The sequence below is a fragment of the Taurulus bubalis genome (genome assembly GCF_910589615.1).
Source record: "Taurulus bubalis genome assembly, chromosome: 21".
Classification (NCBI taxonomy): domain Eukaryota; kingdom Metazoa; phylum Chordata; class Actinopteri; order Perciformes; family Cottidae; genus Taurulus; species Taurulus bubalis.
In genome coordinates this window covers 10,480,368-10,497,113 of record NC_136609.1, presented here as the reverse complement: position 1 = coordinate 10,497,113, position 16,746 = coordinate 10,480,368, and the positions used below count along the sequence as shown (strand labels likewise).

The 16,746-nt window shown below is 43.6% G+C and overlaps 1 protein-coding gene across 2 annotated transcripts; it reads right to left on the bottom strand.

Annotated features, from left to right (window-relative positions):
• Window positions 1-1,018: 1,018 nt before the first annotated feature.
• Window positions 1,019-15,490, bottom strand: LOC306752762 (voltage-dependent L-type calcium channel subunit beta-4-like; the record flags this gene model as incomplete). Of its 2 annotated transcripts, XM_079236565.1 has the most annotated exons (14): window positions 1,019-1,279; window positions 1,448-1,636; window positions 1,737-1,832; window positions 2,865-3,016; window positions 3,196-3,305; window positions 3,597-3,655; window positions 4,821-4,901; window positions 6,207-6,226; window positions 6,684-6,760; window positions 8,596-8,723; window positions 8,842-8,964; window positions 9,082-9,252; window positions 14,083-14,166; window positions 15,428-15,490. In XM_079236565.1, 14 exons carry the CDS (start codon window positions 15,488-15,490, stop codon window positions 1,019-1,021), a joined length of 1,614 nt encoding a protein of 537 aa, XP_079092691.1. The 2 variants fall into 2 exon arrangements, with proteins under 2 accessions (XP_079092691.1, XP_079092692.1); XM_079236566.1 differs by lacking the exons at window positions 14,083-14,166; window positions 15,428-15,490 and adding an exon at window positions 11,842-11,886.
• Window positions 15,491-16,746: the final 1,256 nt, after the last annotated feature.

Below are 16,746 nucleotides of genomic sequence, written 5' to 3'. Positions count from 1 at the left end.
GGGGCCAGAAATACCAGGGAGAACGTCCCAAACGTCCCAAAGCTTCTCACAGCGTGGGTGTGCACGCAGGTCCACATCTCGACAACATCACACGGCATCTCAAGTCGTATTTTGCTATTGTCTTTCGCTCTTATCAGACTGCCACAGCTACTGCCACCTCTCTGAGTGCTGGCCGCTAAACAACAGACGCAGTGTCAGAACGGGCCTGAGGGCCTTCACCCAAACGAAATCCTAAAGCTATGCTACAGAAAAGCTGGCCTTGCTCAAAAGTGACTTTCCGAATAGCAAAATAGTTTGGGAATGTGAAGCACCAGTTTTCAAAAACCAGCAGTCAGATATCATCCCGCCACCAGCGACGCCGTTCCACACAAGCACGTGATTTAGAAAATTGGACCTCTGTATCTACACCACATTATAAGAGGATCCAGAACGCTAGGTACAAAATATCAATGAAGTGGATGCGGATTGATCATCTAACAGCATGCAGGAAGCTAAATGGAGAGAGGGTTTGTACACGGCCCGGGGGACGGGTCCGCGGCCGTCAGCAGTCTGTGTGCAGCGGACCCCCCACCGAGCTGGTGCGGGGTCCCGGGGCGCTTTGAGGCCCGTGCAGCGTCACCATCTGACCGCTATCCGCAACGAGCTGGCAGCGAGCTCGATCTGCGCCGCGCGTCTGCTGAGCTTCGTGTTAGTACAATCCCAAAAAAAAGGTCCCAGTGACACGAGGGGAAGGAATTCATTCTACAGCATTCGTTAGCGCCGGCCGCCCCGGACCGCTGGACCACTGCGGGTTGACGGAGGTCGCCACCGGCAGCTTGATTTAAAAAACAAACACCTGAACGTGATTTTGTTGGACTTCTAAAGAGGAAAAATAGCCAAGGTCGACAAAACAAAATGAACGCGAACCGAAAACACACAAAAAAAAATAAAAAATACAATTTGGGACCGCCTTGGCTCTGGTGCAGCGTTTATTTTGGAATCTGGGCCGCTTTGGGCCCCGACGGTGACAGAAGTGGGCTCAGAGCCGGTGCCGGGAGTCATGGCTGTAGCTGCCCGGTGAGCTGCGGTTGCGATGTGGCTTGTATGCATCCTGATAGGGGTCCTGGTAGTCCTGGTAGGGGTCCTGCTGCTCCCGGCTGTGCTGCGAGCCTGAGGACATGCGGTTGCGTCCCTTGTGCGCCCGCTCGTTGTGGTAGTTTTCGTCTGACGTCATCAGGTTACGCCGCTCGTTGGGGGTAGAGTGGTCTCCCGTGTGGTTGCTCTGTCGCATTCTTTGGCTCTGCTATAATCACGTGGACACACACAGACGACACAGGGTTACCTTTTTTTTTTTTAAAGAAGAAGAGCTCCTGTTGTCCTGGGTTTCTCTCTTACCTTCATCATCTCCTCACACAGATACACAACCAACGAAAACAGTGACCAACACAGTCCCATAGCTAACGTGTACCTGCAGTCCAGAGATGCTGGTGGGGTATACGGGGGTGAGGGTGGTGGGGCCCAGGTTGCGCCCCAGCAGGGGGTTCAGGGGCGTGGCCATCGAGGTATGGGTCGCCTTCCAGTAGGCCTCGAGGTATTCAGCGAGATGCTCGCAGGCGTCCTCCAGCTGGTTCTCGTCCAGGATGATGTCGAACATTTCCTGTGAGCAGCAGATGGTCAGAGGCCATATTTATTTATTTTCAAACATAAAAGACAGAAGAAGTAGGAGTACATAAGTCAGTACATAAGAATCCACTTACTGGAGGACACTGGGCCAGTTTGTCAGCGGCCACCAGCTGGACGTTCAGGTGTTTGCTCTGGGACTTCCCTCTGGACTTGACTAGCCTCTGCAGGACCTGCATGGCGGGACGGGAAAGGACACGATGCTCCAGTTACACGGAACCGACAGAATTGCAGCCCTGACTGCACCGGTTCCACGTCCCCCAGTGCTCCCATCGCCTCAGGACCGGGGCGAGAACGAACCGATTCTCACACCAACGAGGAACAGTTAATAAACAGCAGAGGATGTTATCGTGAGTGCAGAAAGTCATGTTTATTATCATTTATCCAGTCTGTCTTCATCTTTTATGGACTATATATCTGAAATGAAATGAACTGATTGATTCATGAGACATGCATTCAATCATCTACTCCCTACGCTATTGCATTTTGTTTAAATAGCCAAATAGTTTTGCACATAAAAATAAAAACGTGCTTTTGGTTGTCGACTGGTTTTACCGGTCCATATAAAAACAACACATGGTTGATATTTAATTGAGTCCACTATCAACTCAAAATATTTAAATTTCACTACTTTGAATCCAAAATGAAATGACCCACATTATGCAACATACAGATATATTTCTAAACTCCAGTCTCCTGGTTTTAAAGGCGATTTCGCTGCTTCCTGTTTGTCTGCAGACCGGTCAGATGTCCCGGTCCGCCGTAGCAGAAGAGCATGCCACCGCATGCCGGGAGAGGTGTGGTGCAGTGGATGTGACCGCGTGGAAACGAGTGCACGCTTTCAATCCAACTTTGAGGACGCGTCGTGAGAGTATCCTCTGGCTGCAGCCCCAGTGGACAGGGAGGAAAGTGCAGCGGACCAACTCTGCCATGCAAAGATGCCTCGGTGCAGATTGGAGCCTCCGCTGCCAGTGGCTTTGAAGTGACAGTATGTCATGCTGGTTTCGGTGGCAGCGTTGTGTGTGTGCTGGGCTGCTGCACCAGTGGAGGGTGAATATCAACCCAACATGGAGGCCGTTACCTTTAACACGTCTAGGTGTTCTGGTTGTTTGTCTCCACTGAATGACTCTGTAGGACAGTAGCTGTGGAGATTATATATCACATGATCTGATCGTGTCTGGCTGTGTCCTCCCAGCACTCGGTACCTTTGGCGAGGAGACTTTCACGTGAACTATTATGGGAGCCAGGGAGGTCTTGAGGAGCTGGGCCGGGTGGTTGATGGTGTCGGCGTCCAGCACCACCAGCTGCAGGGATCGGGCCAACTCAAAGATCCTCTCAATTTCACTCTGCACCTCAGCTGAGGAGACAAACACACAATGCACATTCATGCAGTTGCACAGCTCCATGTGGACGAGGTAAATAACTCACCCACTAGAAACACGTTAAGCTCTGGAGAGGTTCTTTTGACTTCACTGTACATGTGCCAATCGGGTAAAAAAGCAGAACGAACCGAGCACAGGAGGACAGGTGTCTCACCTAAGCTGGAGCGAGTGTTGGACCTTTCAATGATGGCTCTTTTACTGGGGTTGTTGAGAACGGACCTCTTGGCTAATGATATATCTGCCGTGACCCGTGTGATAGATATCCTGTGAAATGGTGCCAGAGAACAAACATTTTTAAACCATGAACAAAATAAAGCACAATACTAGTGATGCATGCTGGAGGTAGGATACCAGCCGTGAGTATTTCTTGTGGTTGGCCATATATATATTCAAATGTTTTTCCCCATAACTTCCATCTTCAAGTTGAATAAATACATTGTAGTCTGTATGTTGTTTCACATATTTCCTCTTGGACCACAAAGCGGATTTAACTCAGGTTTGACAAATTAATCTCTTTGCTTCTTTAAACTTGTTAAAATGTCACATTCGTCTTACCTGCCATCAAATCTGTGCTTGAGGAAGTCAAACAGTGCTTTCTGCATCATGTCTGTAACCTGCATAGACAAAAAGTAGTTATTGTTATTTCTGTGGGTTGGTTTAGGGATGAAATATGTTATATTACTTTAATAGAAATGCCATTCATGACTATATATTTACATTTGATGTTTCAATCAGATTTAATCGCTCATTGATGCTTCATTTTTTGCTGCATATCTTGACCAGAACAATATTGAAAAAGATATATATATATATATATATATATATATATATATATATATATATATATATATATATATATATATATATATATATATATAATTCACTTGGCAGTGTATCTCACTGTTCCAACCCTCACAATTACTCAGGATAATCAAAATAATGAATGAATGAAAACTGATGAATTTGAGTTAATGCCAGAGGTTCACACAAATTCACACCAGAGGAGCGGATTATTGGGTATTAATTCCAAATTGAAAGTAAAATCAAAAGCATTAACATACAGATGCTGTTCAGCAGTACTTATTTGTGTGATTTTCTTTCTTTAAAAATGACTAGAAAGCAGTAAGCAATATTTAAATATGTATTTATCAACAATAAATCATGTGTGTCTGTAGCTCTATGGATCATTTCAGTGACTTTCAGCTCATTGTTCTGCTTTTACGGGCCACAAATGTAGTGTTTTGATATTTAGTTGAAGCTCCTCTTCCAAAGTCTCCATCGTGAACGTCTTCAAAATTAAAAAATCTGACCCGTCTGCATCAGTTCATCAAACCCTCCTCCAACGAGGATCCATCATCATCATCATCATCATCATCATCATCACTTTTGTGCATTCCTTGTAAACAACACATTCATAAACAGTAGTGGACGCAATTAAAAGCCCAAATCTGCCCGTCACACAGCATATTTCCAGCATAACCTCTTGGTGTCCTCGTTAGTCTGGCTGCAATCTGGATGTTACGTGGGCGCTGACACACTCACAATTAACTGCGCCGACAGCGAGCTATTTTGGGGACTCGGAGAAAGACGTACAGGACTCATCTCCGTTCAGTAATCTGGTCCTTTTTCCTTTTCTCGCTGGTAAACATCACATTTAATACTCTCTGTTTTGTGGTTGTCGTTCGCTGAATCATCGCTATATTTAGTGTTTGAACAAAGGTCCTTTCATCAGCGGCAGAAGAATAAAAGGTATTTTAGATTTTCAGGTCGGCAGCTCACCTCATAACCCTTCAGCGAAGGTCCCACCAGCACCACGGGCCTCATGGAGGGAACCACATCATACGGGGGGACGTGCTCCGTCTGGCAACACACACACGATTCATCAGCAGCAGCAGATTCATCAAAAAAAAAAAAAAGTATTCAGAGCAGCTGTGATGGACGGCCGAGTCAGCTGACCTTGGATCGCAGTCAGATGTGTTAAATGGTGCAAAATAGAATACAAACTAAATTGATAATATATTGATGTGATTCGTTCCTGCAAAATGTCAGAATTTTTTTCTTCTGATATACATTATTAGTTTCTTCAACACATTTATTTGACAATTTGACAGACGATAATTTGTTTTAATCATTTACTACATGGGTGGATGTGATGGCTATTCTGACCAATCACCACAATACCACGATAACACGCAGCACCACAACACCGTACATGTTGAAGTGGTGACACTAGATATCACTATGTATGTTCTCATACGCCTACTTATGAGTTACAGAAGACCTTACTGTGAAATTACTGGATATTTATTGTTGAAATACAAAAAAAATGATGTTGAATACAACTAAACGTGTCACATTTATATATTTTACTTTATCTGTATTCATTTGACTGTTTAAGTCATTAAAAAAACGTAATATATTGACTTAAATATTGAGTCAAAATGTTCCGGTTTGCCTTTTTCACTTAGGATGCAATTTATTCTTATTCTTAATATTAATATGTCTCGACTTCAATTTCTATATCTAAAACTGACCAACTGAATGAGCAACTAGAATATCATCTTAGTCTCAACACATCTCAGTATGTCCCTTCTGCCCAGCACTCAGTCCTTTCTCTCATGTCTGTGCAGTAAATATGATGCTACGTTCAATAGCCCGTTAGCTTAGTTTAGCACAAAGACTGGCAACCAGGAGGAAAGTTCACTATTAAACACGTTATATCTCATTTGCAGGAAGGATTTTTTACTTTGAACCGAGCCAGACAAGATGTTTTCTCCCCATTTCCCCAGTCTTCATGCTAAGCTAAGCTAAGCTAAGCCAAGAAGTTGCGTTCAGTTGCGTTCACCTCTCTCTCTTGGCAACAAACTATTCCTTTAATGATTATAAATAGAACATTTGTGTCTGAAAACCACCATAAACCCAATCTATCATGATAAATGCATGAAACTAATTGTAAAACACCTGCTTCCCCCAAAACCTGATGAAAGTATATAAGTCATAACACTTGGCTGCAGTTCTTTGGCATCACAGGGAAGCTGATGACTCGGCATGTATCCTTCAGCAGGGCGGAAGCATTATGATGTGACATGAGGTCTACTTCCTGCCAGTGCTACAGTCCTGTCATTGTATGATGGTCAATGAGTGGGTTTACCGTCACCAACTTACCACTTTCTGTTTCTGCTTTCCTGTAGGAGGGGAGAGAAGACGGTCGTCAGTATCTGCCGCGAGAGGGGCGTCGCCATAATATCTCAAAAACGTTCAAACGTGCGTCACAAAAAGGAAACTTTTCATGATTCTTAACAAAGGAAACCTAACAAGGATAAGCGGCATGCTACACATACACAGAGTATTGCTATTGTCCTAAGGTCATATTCACAAAGTCACACGAGTGCAGGGGGAGCTCATAGTCGTGTCGTTGGGTTCACACTGTGGTTAGCCCCAGTCTCAGAACGCCTGCAGTCCTCAACTGGAGGAAGAGGAGGATCATGGGAAAATGTACCAACAACGCTACGCAGTGAACTTATGCTCTATGCAGAGACACGGGAAGGGTTTGGAGTCGTATTCTCTCTACGGTTCAGGAAGCTGGGCTCTAAGCCGGCAGCTGGCGACTAACAGCCCTCTCCCCCTGTCCGATGTCCTCACCTGCCGAGGATATAAGGGGCCGGACAGAGGCAGAAACCTCATCCTCTACACTGGAAGAAGAGTTCCCTCCAGACTTACTGGAAAAGACAAGAGGGGATAAAGAAAGACAGAAACACACCATGGTATTAATGTGGGCTTAAACGGAGCATTTACTGCAAAGAAAACAAACAGAAAAACACAGTAAATATAAACTATCAACTACAAAATTCAATGTTATTGCTATTATTATATTCAAGGTAATACTGACTTCAACATATGAGCATATGGGTTTGTAATTAAGGAGTGTCCTGATTGGTCCATGTGTATTTATGAGACCTGGCTTTAAAACGTGAGCAGCATGCGGTGGAAAGGCCAAATGTACGTATGGCTGAGTCCCATACAGAAGTTGGAGGTCTGAAATTCCCAGCTGAACCCAATCCAGAGGTTAAAATTCCCATTTGGGTGATGAGTAATGTGCTCCCAGACAGCTGTGTTCTCAAGCGGAGCCATTAGCGAGGACGGAACAACAGCTTCATTAACACTCAGTCGTTGTTTGCCAAGTTTATTTTTACAGCTGCACATTGCAACCCATGTTTTACTGTGTCATGTGGTTGGAAAACACCAATCCTGCTTAGTCCTCCACAACCTGAAGCTTTAAGCTAAAGCGTCAGTCCAGGAGACATGAGTCTTTGAGTGCAACGTTTGCAATCAATACCAAGCACACCAGTAGTGGGTTCATTCATTCAACAGGATCCTTTCACACTGAAAGAAAATGTATTCATTGAGCGCTTTTCAACTTAAACGTGACAAATTAGGTCAGTAAAAAAAATGCAGAATTGAGTAAAACACATTTATATGCAACAGTGTGGATAATAAGTCTATAAATAAATGTTGAAGAGCAACAAATAATACAAAAAACAAGCAGTCTTGTTTATTTTCCCCTCTGCTTTTTGTATTTACCGCTTTATTTGAACCTAAGGGGCTTTTCCATTTATCTATTTTTTTAATTTCAGACTTTCCAACATCTGTGGAAGGCAGCACACCTCACAGGGCCGCTGAGCGGGGCTCAAATGCCTCTCCTCCGGTCTTTTGAGATCAGTGTTAAACTCAACAACATGGCTGGAGGGAGCGCACGAGAGTTACTGTCCAAACTCTGGAGGACAGAACCTTCCAGACACGTGAACTCTGAGGCTAATTACAGCTGTTGAGACGGTTACGCGTGCAGAGCATGAGTAGAAGTCACGGAGTAAACGGTCAGGAGCAGAAGTAGAATTACAGACAGCTACTGGGCCGACTCTGCTCCTTATGGGATGTTATGTTGTGCTCAAACACTATGGAGGCTCTATTCAACAGCATGGAGCCTCCATAGTGTTTCATCTGCATCAAAATGTATACAAATCAGAAATCAATACAATTTGGGTGTTGGGCAAAAATTTGTGTAAATGTAATTCTAAAGGGTTACAGTTTGTTTGTTTGTTTAACTGAAAACGGTCTCACAAAAATCAGTAATCATAAGTATAACTTCAACTGTCGAACGTAAACTCCACTTTAATGGTCGCTAAGTACAAAACCGACCAATCGGTGGCATGTTTGACTATTTTCTGGAGTCGCACGATGATGGAGACTCGTAATCATAAATGAAGTGACGGTGAAAAAGCTGCAGCGATGATCAGAGGCTGTTTGAGCATAAAGCTTCAGCATTGAGATGGAAACCAAGGCAGAGAAATGAATGGAGGGTCATAGAGGGTCAAGGTCAGTCAGCGGGTCAAGGTCAGTCCCTTGCTTTGAACAGTTTGTTGTACCAATTATAAAGAAATAAAAGAATCCACAGCAATTACCTCCAATACAAATGTGTGGTGTTCACGTTAACTGCTGTGGGACCGCATGCTGCTAGTCTACGGGACAAACAGGGAGATGTTCCTCTGTTACTTACCCTTGGACGCGTCCTCTCTTTTGCTCCTGCTGGAGCCGGATGTTCTCGAGCTTCAGAGGGCTGGGGATGAAGCCGATCTCACAGCCCTCTTTCACTAACCGACCGATCCACCAGTCGTTGTTGAACTTCTGAACGCCGCAACACAGAAGGAGGAGGAAGAAAATCTTTAAAATCAAATCTATTCAATGAAAATAAAACACATTGACACATCGTCGTCATATTTGATGAAAAAAAGTACCCACGTACCTCTTTTATGTGGAGGAAATCCTTGGCGTCGAAGGAGATGGCCGTGGCTGGAACTGGAACATCCTCATCCAGTGCGCCACAGTAGCTGACGTTGGTCCTCACAGCAAAGGCCACTGGTTTAGTCTGGTGGGCGGAAACACGCAGTGAGTGGTAAAGAACACACACACGTAGCTCTATCGGCCACTTCTCATTGATATCTGCTGCCAAGAATGACTTGGCAGAGCGTCACGGGTCGGCCACCTTGGCTCTCTCCAGTTGAATGGTGGCCTGCTGCTCCCTCTCCTGGCGGCTCTGTCCCGGTCCTTGGCTCTGGCTTGGGCTCTGGCTCTGGACCTGGGCCTGCACCTCCCGCTCCTCCTCCAGAGAGACATCTGAGTCTGATGGTCTGCTAGTGTATGAATCAGCTGAGCCCTGCGAACAGAGACCACATAGCGGGTTACTGGAAGTGTACAAACTCTGCTCCTAATCGGGTCCATTCAGCGAGACACTGGACTTAAAGTCAGAGAAGGTGTGGACACAACGACCCTAATTGCCTGTGTGAAAAGACAAAAGCACACAAGCTTTAGGTTATAAAAGGAGGATGTACTGTCGAACTGCAAAGCATAATGAGGTCCATTTAGGGAAAAAGCTTCTTTATGGGACAATCGGCTGTCTTAAGTTCTGGGCGGCTCTCTGAATGCAGAACAGGTGAAATGGATGATGCAGAGAAGAGCCGACTGCCAGCAGCATCTCAGACAAAGTGGAATTTCCATTCCTGTGCCGTCAGCAGTTTGCGTGGCCACACACAGCCGATCTCACACATCCAGACAATTCTGGGTAGTGACGACTTGGATCGCTGCTCCCGGAAAGAGACGGACCGGCTTCTGCATCTTTTGATCCGGGACGTTTAGTTTTATGGATGATAGGAAATATAACTACGCACTGAATTATGAGATGTGACTCAAAATTGTATGAAAACATTTTATTTAGTCCCTCACTATCTGACATTCATTTTATTTTCCTATCAAGCAGACTGTATATGAAGAAGAGAGATGTGAAACCTTTTGTTCCCAGGCCTTTATTCAGACACACTGGCTGTTATTTGACCTGATATTTTAATTTGGGCTTTATTTTTGGAGAATGTCAACACAGGTACGCCATGTTCAGGTACAACGACACGCAGAACATTCACAGCTCTAAATGGCAGAACGTGTTATCCTTAACGTCGCTGTTGCTTTTACAAAGTTAATTATTTATTGGAATAAGTTTAGCTACTTTCAAGATACTTTGAGGGCCTTTTAAAACTAAATGAATGGCAAAGTGTAACTTAAAAAATCAGATAGCACAAAGTAAAGGGAAAATAAATCGATCAACAGAAATAACCGGACACAACCTGTAAAGTAATGATACCTGTGGTGGTATTTCATGTCTTTTTCCCGTTATCCCTTCAGTGCATTGGCTTGTTAGCCTTGCAGTAGTCAACCTGCCACTCAGACACAATTCCAGCAATGCAACGTATTTTTTCGCTGGGACATGACTGGACCAAGTGCTTCCTTCTGCTGCGTTGATCCAAACAATCGGCCACTAATGATGATCCAATTAAAGGAGACCATTAGTCTCAAGAAGATCAATCAGTCCAGTCATCACAGCGAAGCACTTTTCTTTTTCACAAGCTAGCAGCAGCGAGGTCTGACTTCAGCACCCTCCTCTTCATCGTGTGCATCCAATCACAAAGTGGCAAACCAATGGTGTCTTCATTTTAGAAAAGATTAAGATTACTGGGTCTTTTGTACAACGTCCAAGAATGAACTCATTACAGAGAGAAAGATGCATCACTCTAAACAGGTGAAGAGTGAAATGCTGATGTTTTCATCAAAGGAACATTCTGTGGAAACTTGTTGTATTCAGATTTTTTGTGGCTCTGGAGCAGCTTTGTGAAGTCCAAGAAAATAAGCCCTGATGATGTCATTGTTATCTAAACTCGAGATTTTAACAAAAGGCCTGCATGGCAAACTGGGAATGTAGATTTTGAGAGGTGTTGCTATTTGGCAGGCAGAGCGGGTCTGAGAGACAATACTTAGTTGCATTATGGGAATTGTAGGATCCAACGTGTTCACGGTTTAACCCATATAGGGACCAAAAGTGAGGACATCTTGGTCTTTTCATAATCCTAAAAAAATGTAGGAAATGTAAGAGATGCTGCTGGACGACTACACATTGTACAGTCCCAAATATAATTCATAAATACAACAGATTCATGTTCCAAGTTAATGTATTAGAAACCCTTCAATTCAACAGGAGCAAGTCCTTCTGAGCATCAGTTTGTGCGTCTGTGCGGAAGCTCGGAGGTCGCACTGTGGCATCCGAGCTACTATCCAATGGAGTAGCTTCAGCATGTGACTCATCGACATCAGAATCCACTTAATGACATCACGATGCATGTTCCTCCGAGCCTCGGCAGAACCTATACATCCCGCAGTCGCAAGAAATACTCGGCTGCGTTCTAGATATTTTTCTTTTTAAGTGATAAATGCAGAAATGTGACAAATGAGAATTTATCATTTCTGATGTGACCGTGTAACGGGCCTCAGGGGAGAAGTAGGTGATTAACATCTTTCCATCTTCCTCTTTGAATCGCTGCTTGGTCCGTCTCCGAGAGGCAGAGTGAGATGAACGCTAAATGGCTCCGGTGGTCTTACGGGCGTATAGGCTGGCATATATACAGCCCATAAAGCACACGCACATACAGATATGGAGACATGCATTCAGAACTGTGTGAATGTCACACGTCAGAAGCCATCTGCCTAATGTGCACCCCCTCTTCAAACACACCACCAACACCCACCCACCCAACCCCCTTCCAGCCAAGCATAGCCCACGATCACGCTACACTGTACCGTTGGCTAACCCATCAAAGGCCTCTTATGTGTGTGTGTGTGTGTGTACAGCTGAGCTACTTTCATCATCAATAAACACACAGCGAGAGAGCGCAAAAGCAGATTCACACATCCGAGCACTCACCGCCTCCGAGTCTTCAAATCCATGCAGGTACAAATTGTCATACATGGAGGTTTGATATTCCAACGAGCGCCTCTAGAAGAATGAGGGGGAAAAATGAGAGTGGAGGCGAAGGAGGAAGGAGGGGGCACCACAGAGAAGAAGAAAAAAAAAAGGATGGATGGGGGGATGACGACAATCCCTTCTCTCCACAGCGGAGAAGAATAATATAAAAAATAAAAAAAAATCTCCCCTCCCGTTGGATCGCTGGTCCACCGGAGGCCCGTTGCTTGATGGATGCAGCTTCTCCCTGATCTCAGTGCTGCTGGCTGGCTCACATTATAGGATGGAGAGGCTCTCCCTGGAGGTAGCCCAATCCTGGCATTTCATTTCATCTGGCTTCCACACACACGCACACACACACGCACACACACGCACACACACACCTAACCAGACACACACATATACATATACACAACGAGCAGCAGAGGCGGCGGCGGCAGCGGCAGCAGCAGAGCAGTGGATCCTTCCTCAATATCCGAGCCTGATGACAGAGCTAATGTGCAAGGAGCTGATTGGCTGGCTGGCTGTCCACTCAGCTTGGATGAGCGCTCTCCTTGATTTTTTTTTTTTCCTTCTTCCTTTTTTTTCTAGTGCGGGGAGGTAGCGGGGACCGGGGGAGGGGGATGGGGGAGTAAAAGAGGGGAGCAGCATCCTCCATTTCCCTGTTAGAGCTCATCCTCACTCAGCGTGTTCCTCCTCCACAGACCGACACATTCAACCTGGTTCTGGTTCTTGTCACCGGAGGAGGACTCATGCAATGATACAGTGGATCCATGTATTCTAAACATGGTAGCTTACCTCCGCTTTAGAATCAAATCAAGAGACATTGCTATACTAAAGTGGAAAACTCAAAAAAGTGTAAGTAAAGGGCACCACTTTGGCCAGCATTGTAGAAACACCAAGACCACATTGCACCTTGTGCACCTGTTAATAATGTTTCCTTATTTGGATATTTCATATTTAATTCATACAGTTAACTATTCTGGTGGAGAAATACTGAATTCTTCATAGTGCTGAGTATCAAACAATCTTACATTACCGACTTTCGAACGCTGGTATCGAACAATAGGTGAGATTCTTGGGCCTGTTTACTCATTCTTTAATCAAGTATAATATATATTCTGCTTCATCTTTACACTCCTTGTATCCAAATGAATGAGAAGTTAAATCGTATGCATCGTTTATGGAGCGGCAGACAGAAAACCGGATATCATTCCAGTGTTCAACATTTCACCGTTACAAGTTTAAATATTTGAACTTTTTGTTACGTAGCTCCTTCCCACAAGGAAAACGTTGTTTACGTTTGCGATAAAATATTAAGAAAAGGCTGCATTTTATGGCTATATGCATTACTAGAATAATTGCAATTAAATAGGAGGCCCAAAATAATTTGATGTAATATATTTCATTCCATCAGGGATGTCCAGTTTCTCCAATATGAGGGGAAAGATTTCCTCGTGGAGATCAACAAATAACGCATGTTAATTTAAGGGATGATTGCTTGAATAATGCTACGAGATATGATTACCAGCAATGTGGAAAATTATGTAAAAGCACAATTACAAACATCAGGCAAACATCTGTTATAGACCTTTCCAAATACAACTTGTGTCCATGAGTAGCTGGTAAAACTTCAATGTAACGTGAATGAACATCTGCATATGAGCTGGGCTTCTTCTTTTTTTATGCACAAAAAAAGGGAAGAAAAGTGAGGATAATAATATTGCAATTTATGACATGAATAAGTCTGAAATCTAATTTGTTTACAGACCCGTATCTATGCTGACACTTCGGGTATCTTTCATAATTAATTTCCAATTAAAGAATCGTGCTGTTTCCTATGAGGCGTTGATATAAGGACAGTGTTTTAAATTGCACTTTAAAAAAAATTAAAGAGATAAATTTGCAATAAATGTGCATATGACTTCGCTGCAAAATCTTTTGTATTGACAAAAATATGGAAGGTGTTTTTCTCCATTGTTGTAGAGTGAGGCCCACCTCTCAGGGGACAAACCTCACGGCTCTTTTTACTTTACACCTTCTACTGGAAGCAGATTAGCGCCCCCTGCAGTCGCCCCGTGGTTGTGCCGCTCTGACCCAAACCAGCTCCACAGGGCGCCTTTAACCTGAAACCACGTGCACAGCCAGGTGAACTATACGTGACTGAGGCTACAGCCCCGGCTGGTTTTTGCCTTTCAGTACCTGTCTGAGGATGAAACTGGTGGAGGTGGTGCTGCCATCCGACCTCTTGAGGCGGCTCCTCCTGGAATAAGTCCCTCGATTCACCTGAATGGAGAATAAAAGAAGATGTAAAACCAGCGGAAACCCTTTTTATCGACATGTCTCTCCATCTGATGCATCTGTGTCTAATAGTATGTGTAATATGCCACAGCACACAGAAAACACACCAAATGTGGCTTATAGATGCTTTTGCATTATATGTGTTCTTTGCCTACCTACCTCCTGACTTTCTCTTTCTCTCTCGTTCTCTTTTTCCTCTTCCAAAAGTCCAAATATAACCAGCAGAGTTAATCTCCAGGGAGCGAAATTAATTATCTGCCAGTGATTTGCCCCATTTATGTTCAAGTCTCCAGAGTTAATGACAATGTCACTGTTAAAAAGTAAACCTACTTTCCTGAATTTATCAAAAAAACGGGCCATTAATCTAGGCCACCATCTCTCTTCTGCCTCTCTCAGTTCCAGCCAACAGCAAAAAGCCAGGAAGAGATATGAAGGATAAAGTTGGCTGTGTCTATGAATACCCTGCTATTAATATCATCCTGTAGCCTCTATGATCAATCAAGCTGAGGAGAAACCACGTATCAGTTATCTAACTCGGGAAAATACATACAGAACCTTCTTTACACATTATTCACCTGAAACAACATTTAAATCTTTAAAGAAAACATTTTTAAATATTCTGGCATATTTGGTTTTAATGTGGTACAAAGAGCATTATAATTCAATAAAATGTCAACTGATGTGGTGCTGTTTTTTAAGTAAAAACTATTCCAGCTAGATGGAGATGTGATCAAAAGGGTTAATAGTACAACATGGTATTCATTTTAACTGGAATCATATATTGGATTTCAAGAAATATGTTTCAACTAAAGGACAAATATAGACTAAATCGAACATTTGAATAATAAGACTCTCTCATAATCATATTACTCCATCATTAAAACAAAACCTTATAAAATAAGATAATCCTTTGTGGGGAAATGTACATTATAAATGTTAAAAAGGTCAAACCAAGCGTCTTGTTCTCTGGAGACAATCTCTGTGTCGCTAATACTCAAACATTTATAACAACTGTACATTAAAACGTGATATAAATCAACATATTTATCACTGAAGGTAACACATAGTCGTCACAGTATGGACAACTTATTAATGCAACTTTGTATGTGATATATAATGTACATATAATACATATTTGATCATTCCAATGCCTTCTGCTTTACAATTACAATGTAAGAGCAAAAGTAATACCAATGCAGTGAATACCATTTGTCAGTGAAAAGGGTCTTTACAAGCAGCTGCTCACCTGGAAGATGGGCGCCTGGATGCCCTCGCCTATCTTGTTCCGTATGTAGATGTGTCGGGACATTTCGGCCAGGACATCGGTCCAGAGGGCTGGCTGCTCCGGTCCGGTCCAGCGGAGGGGTGTCGGGTTCCGGGCTGCGTGCTCCAGCTTCACGCCACACTGCAGAGCACGTGTTGCGGTGTGTTCCTGCCGGCGCGCGCTCGGAGGCTGGTCACGCACACTGCCGCCGCGCGAGCCACTCAAAGACAGATGCGCCTGAGTGATGGACGGAACTATTTTAGAAACCGGAGGGGCGTGGGGGGCGGGGAACCTGCAATTAGTGTCTTAAAGAGTAACGTGGTAACTACTTTAGACATATGAGGAATTATTATTATCAACAATATACTTTAATAACACGGTAATTACACACCGGTAATTGATTGTAGGAATAAAAACGTTCCCAACATGAAAGAAGGCACGATGGTACAGGTCAGACACGTTTTGCTGTGACCATGCCTCTGACCTTTAATCACCTTTTATCAAATCAAATAAACACCCTGATATATTGCATATTGCAAAACATAAATAGTCAGGCAATGATATAGAGTGATTCACAAGAAAAAAGGTCACTATTAATCTTATTATGTGCTTATTATTACCATAATAATTACATTTGGATTATGCTTTTCCCATCTCTTCCACTCTGAATGCTGCTAGTTCGGAAACAGGCAGTTATCTCCAGCTTGTTTTGAGCCCTGACCACATGCAAAATATTTCTCTTCAATTCATTTAGTAGTCCATTATATATATTGTTATATACGTTTTGGATCGTTCTATCATTATGAAAACATTTAACTGATGTTCTACCCAAACCAGGATATTTATCAGAATGTATTATTCCCTCTCTACATGCACGGTTCTTCCTGCGGCACTGGCATACACACAAAGCACAATAGTTCCATCCCCATGCTCAATAATTGCCCAGAAATTATTTTATCTGAATCCTATTTTCCCCCAGACACACTATAGTGAGTGTGGCCAAAGCGTTCACTTCATCAGTCCCCAGCACTTCGTTCCAATCCTTTTTTTAAACTTGGGTTGAGATCACTGAGTTGATGTGTGATTGTACTTCCATGCAGATTGAGCTGAAGACAACATCCTCATTTGGGTCTTGGGAGCACTCAGTGGCTAAAGGTGTCTTAACAGAGTACAATAACACAGCACGAGAGGCCATGCTGCTTTTGTCCAGCAGATGGCAGCATTGTCAAAGTAAAAGCAGCAATAAGAGCAGCTGAGGATGTTTTGAGGGCCCACTGCTGCAGGTCTGGAGCAGATGTTGC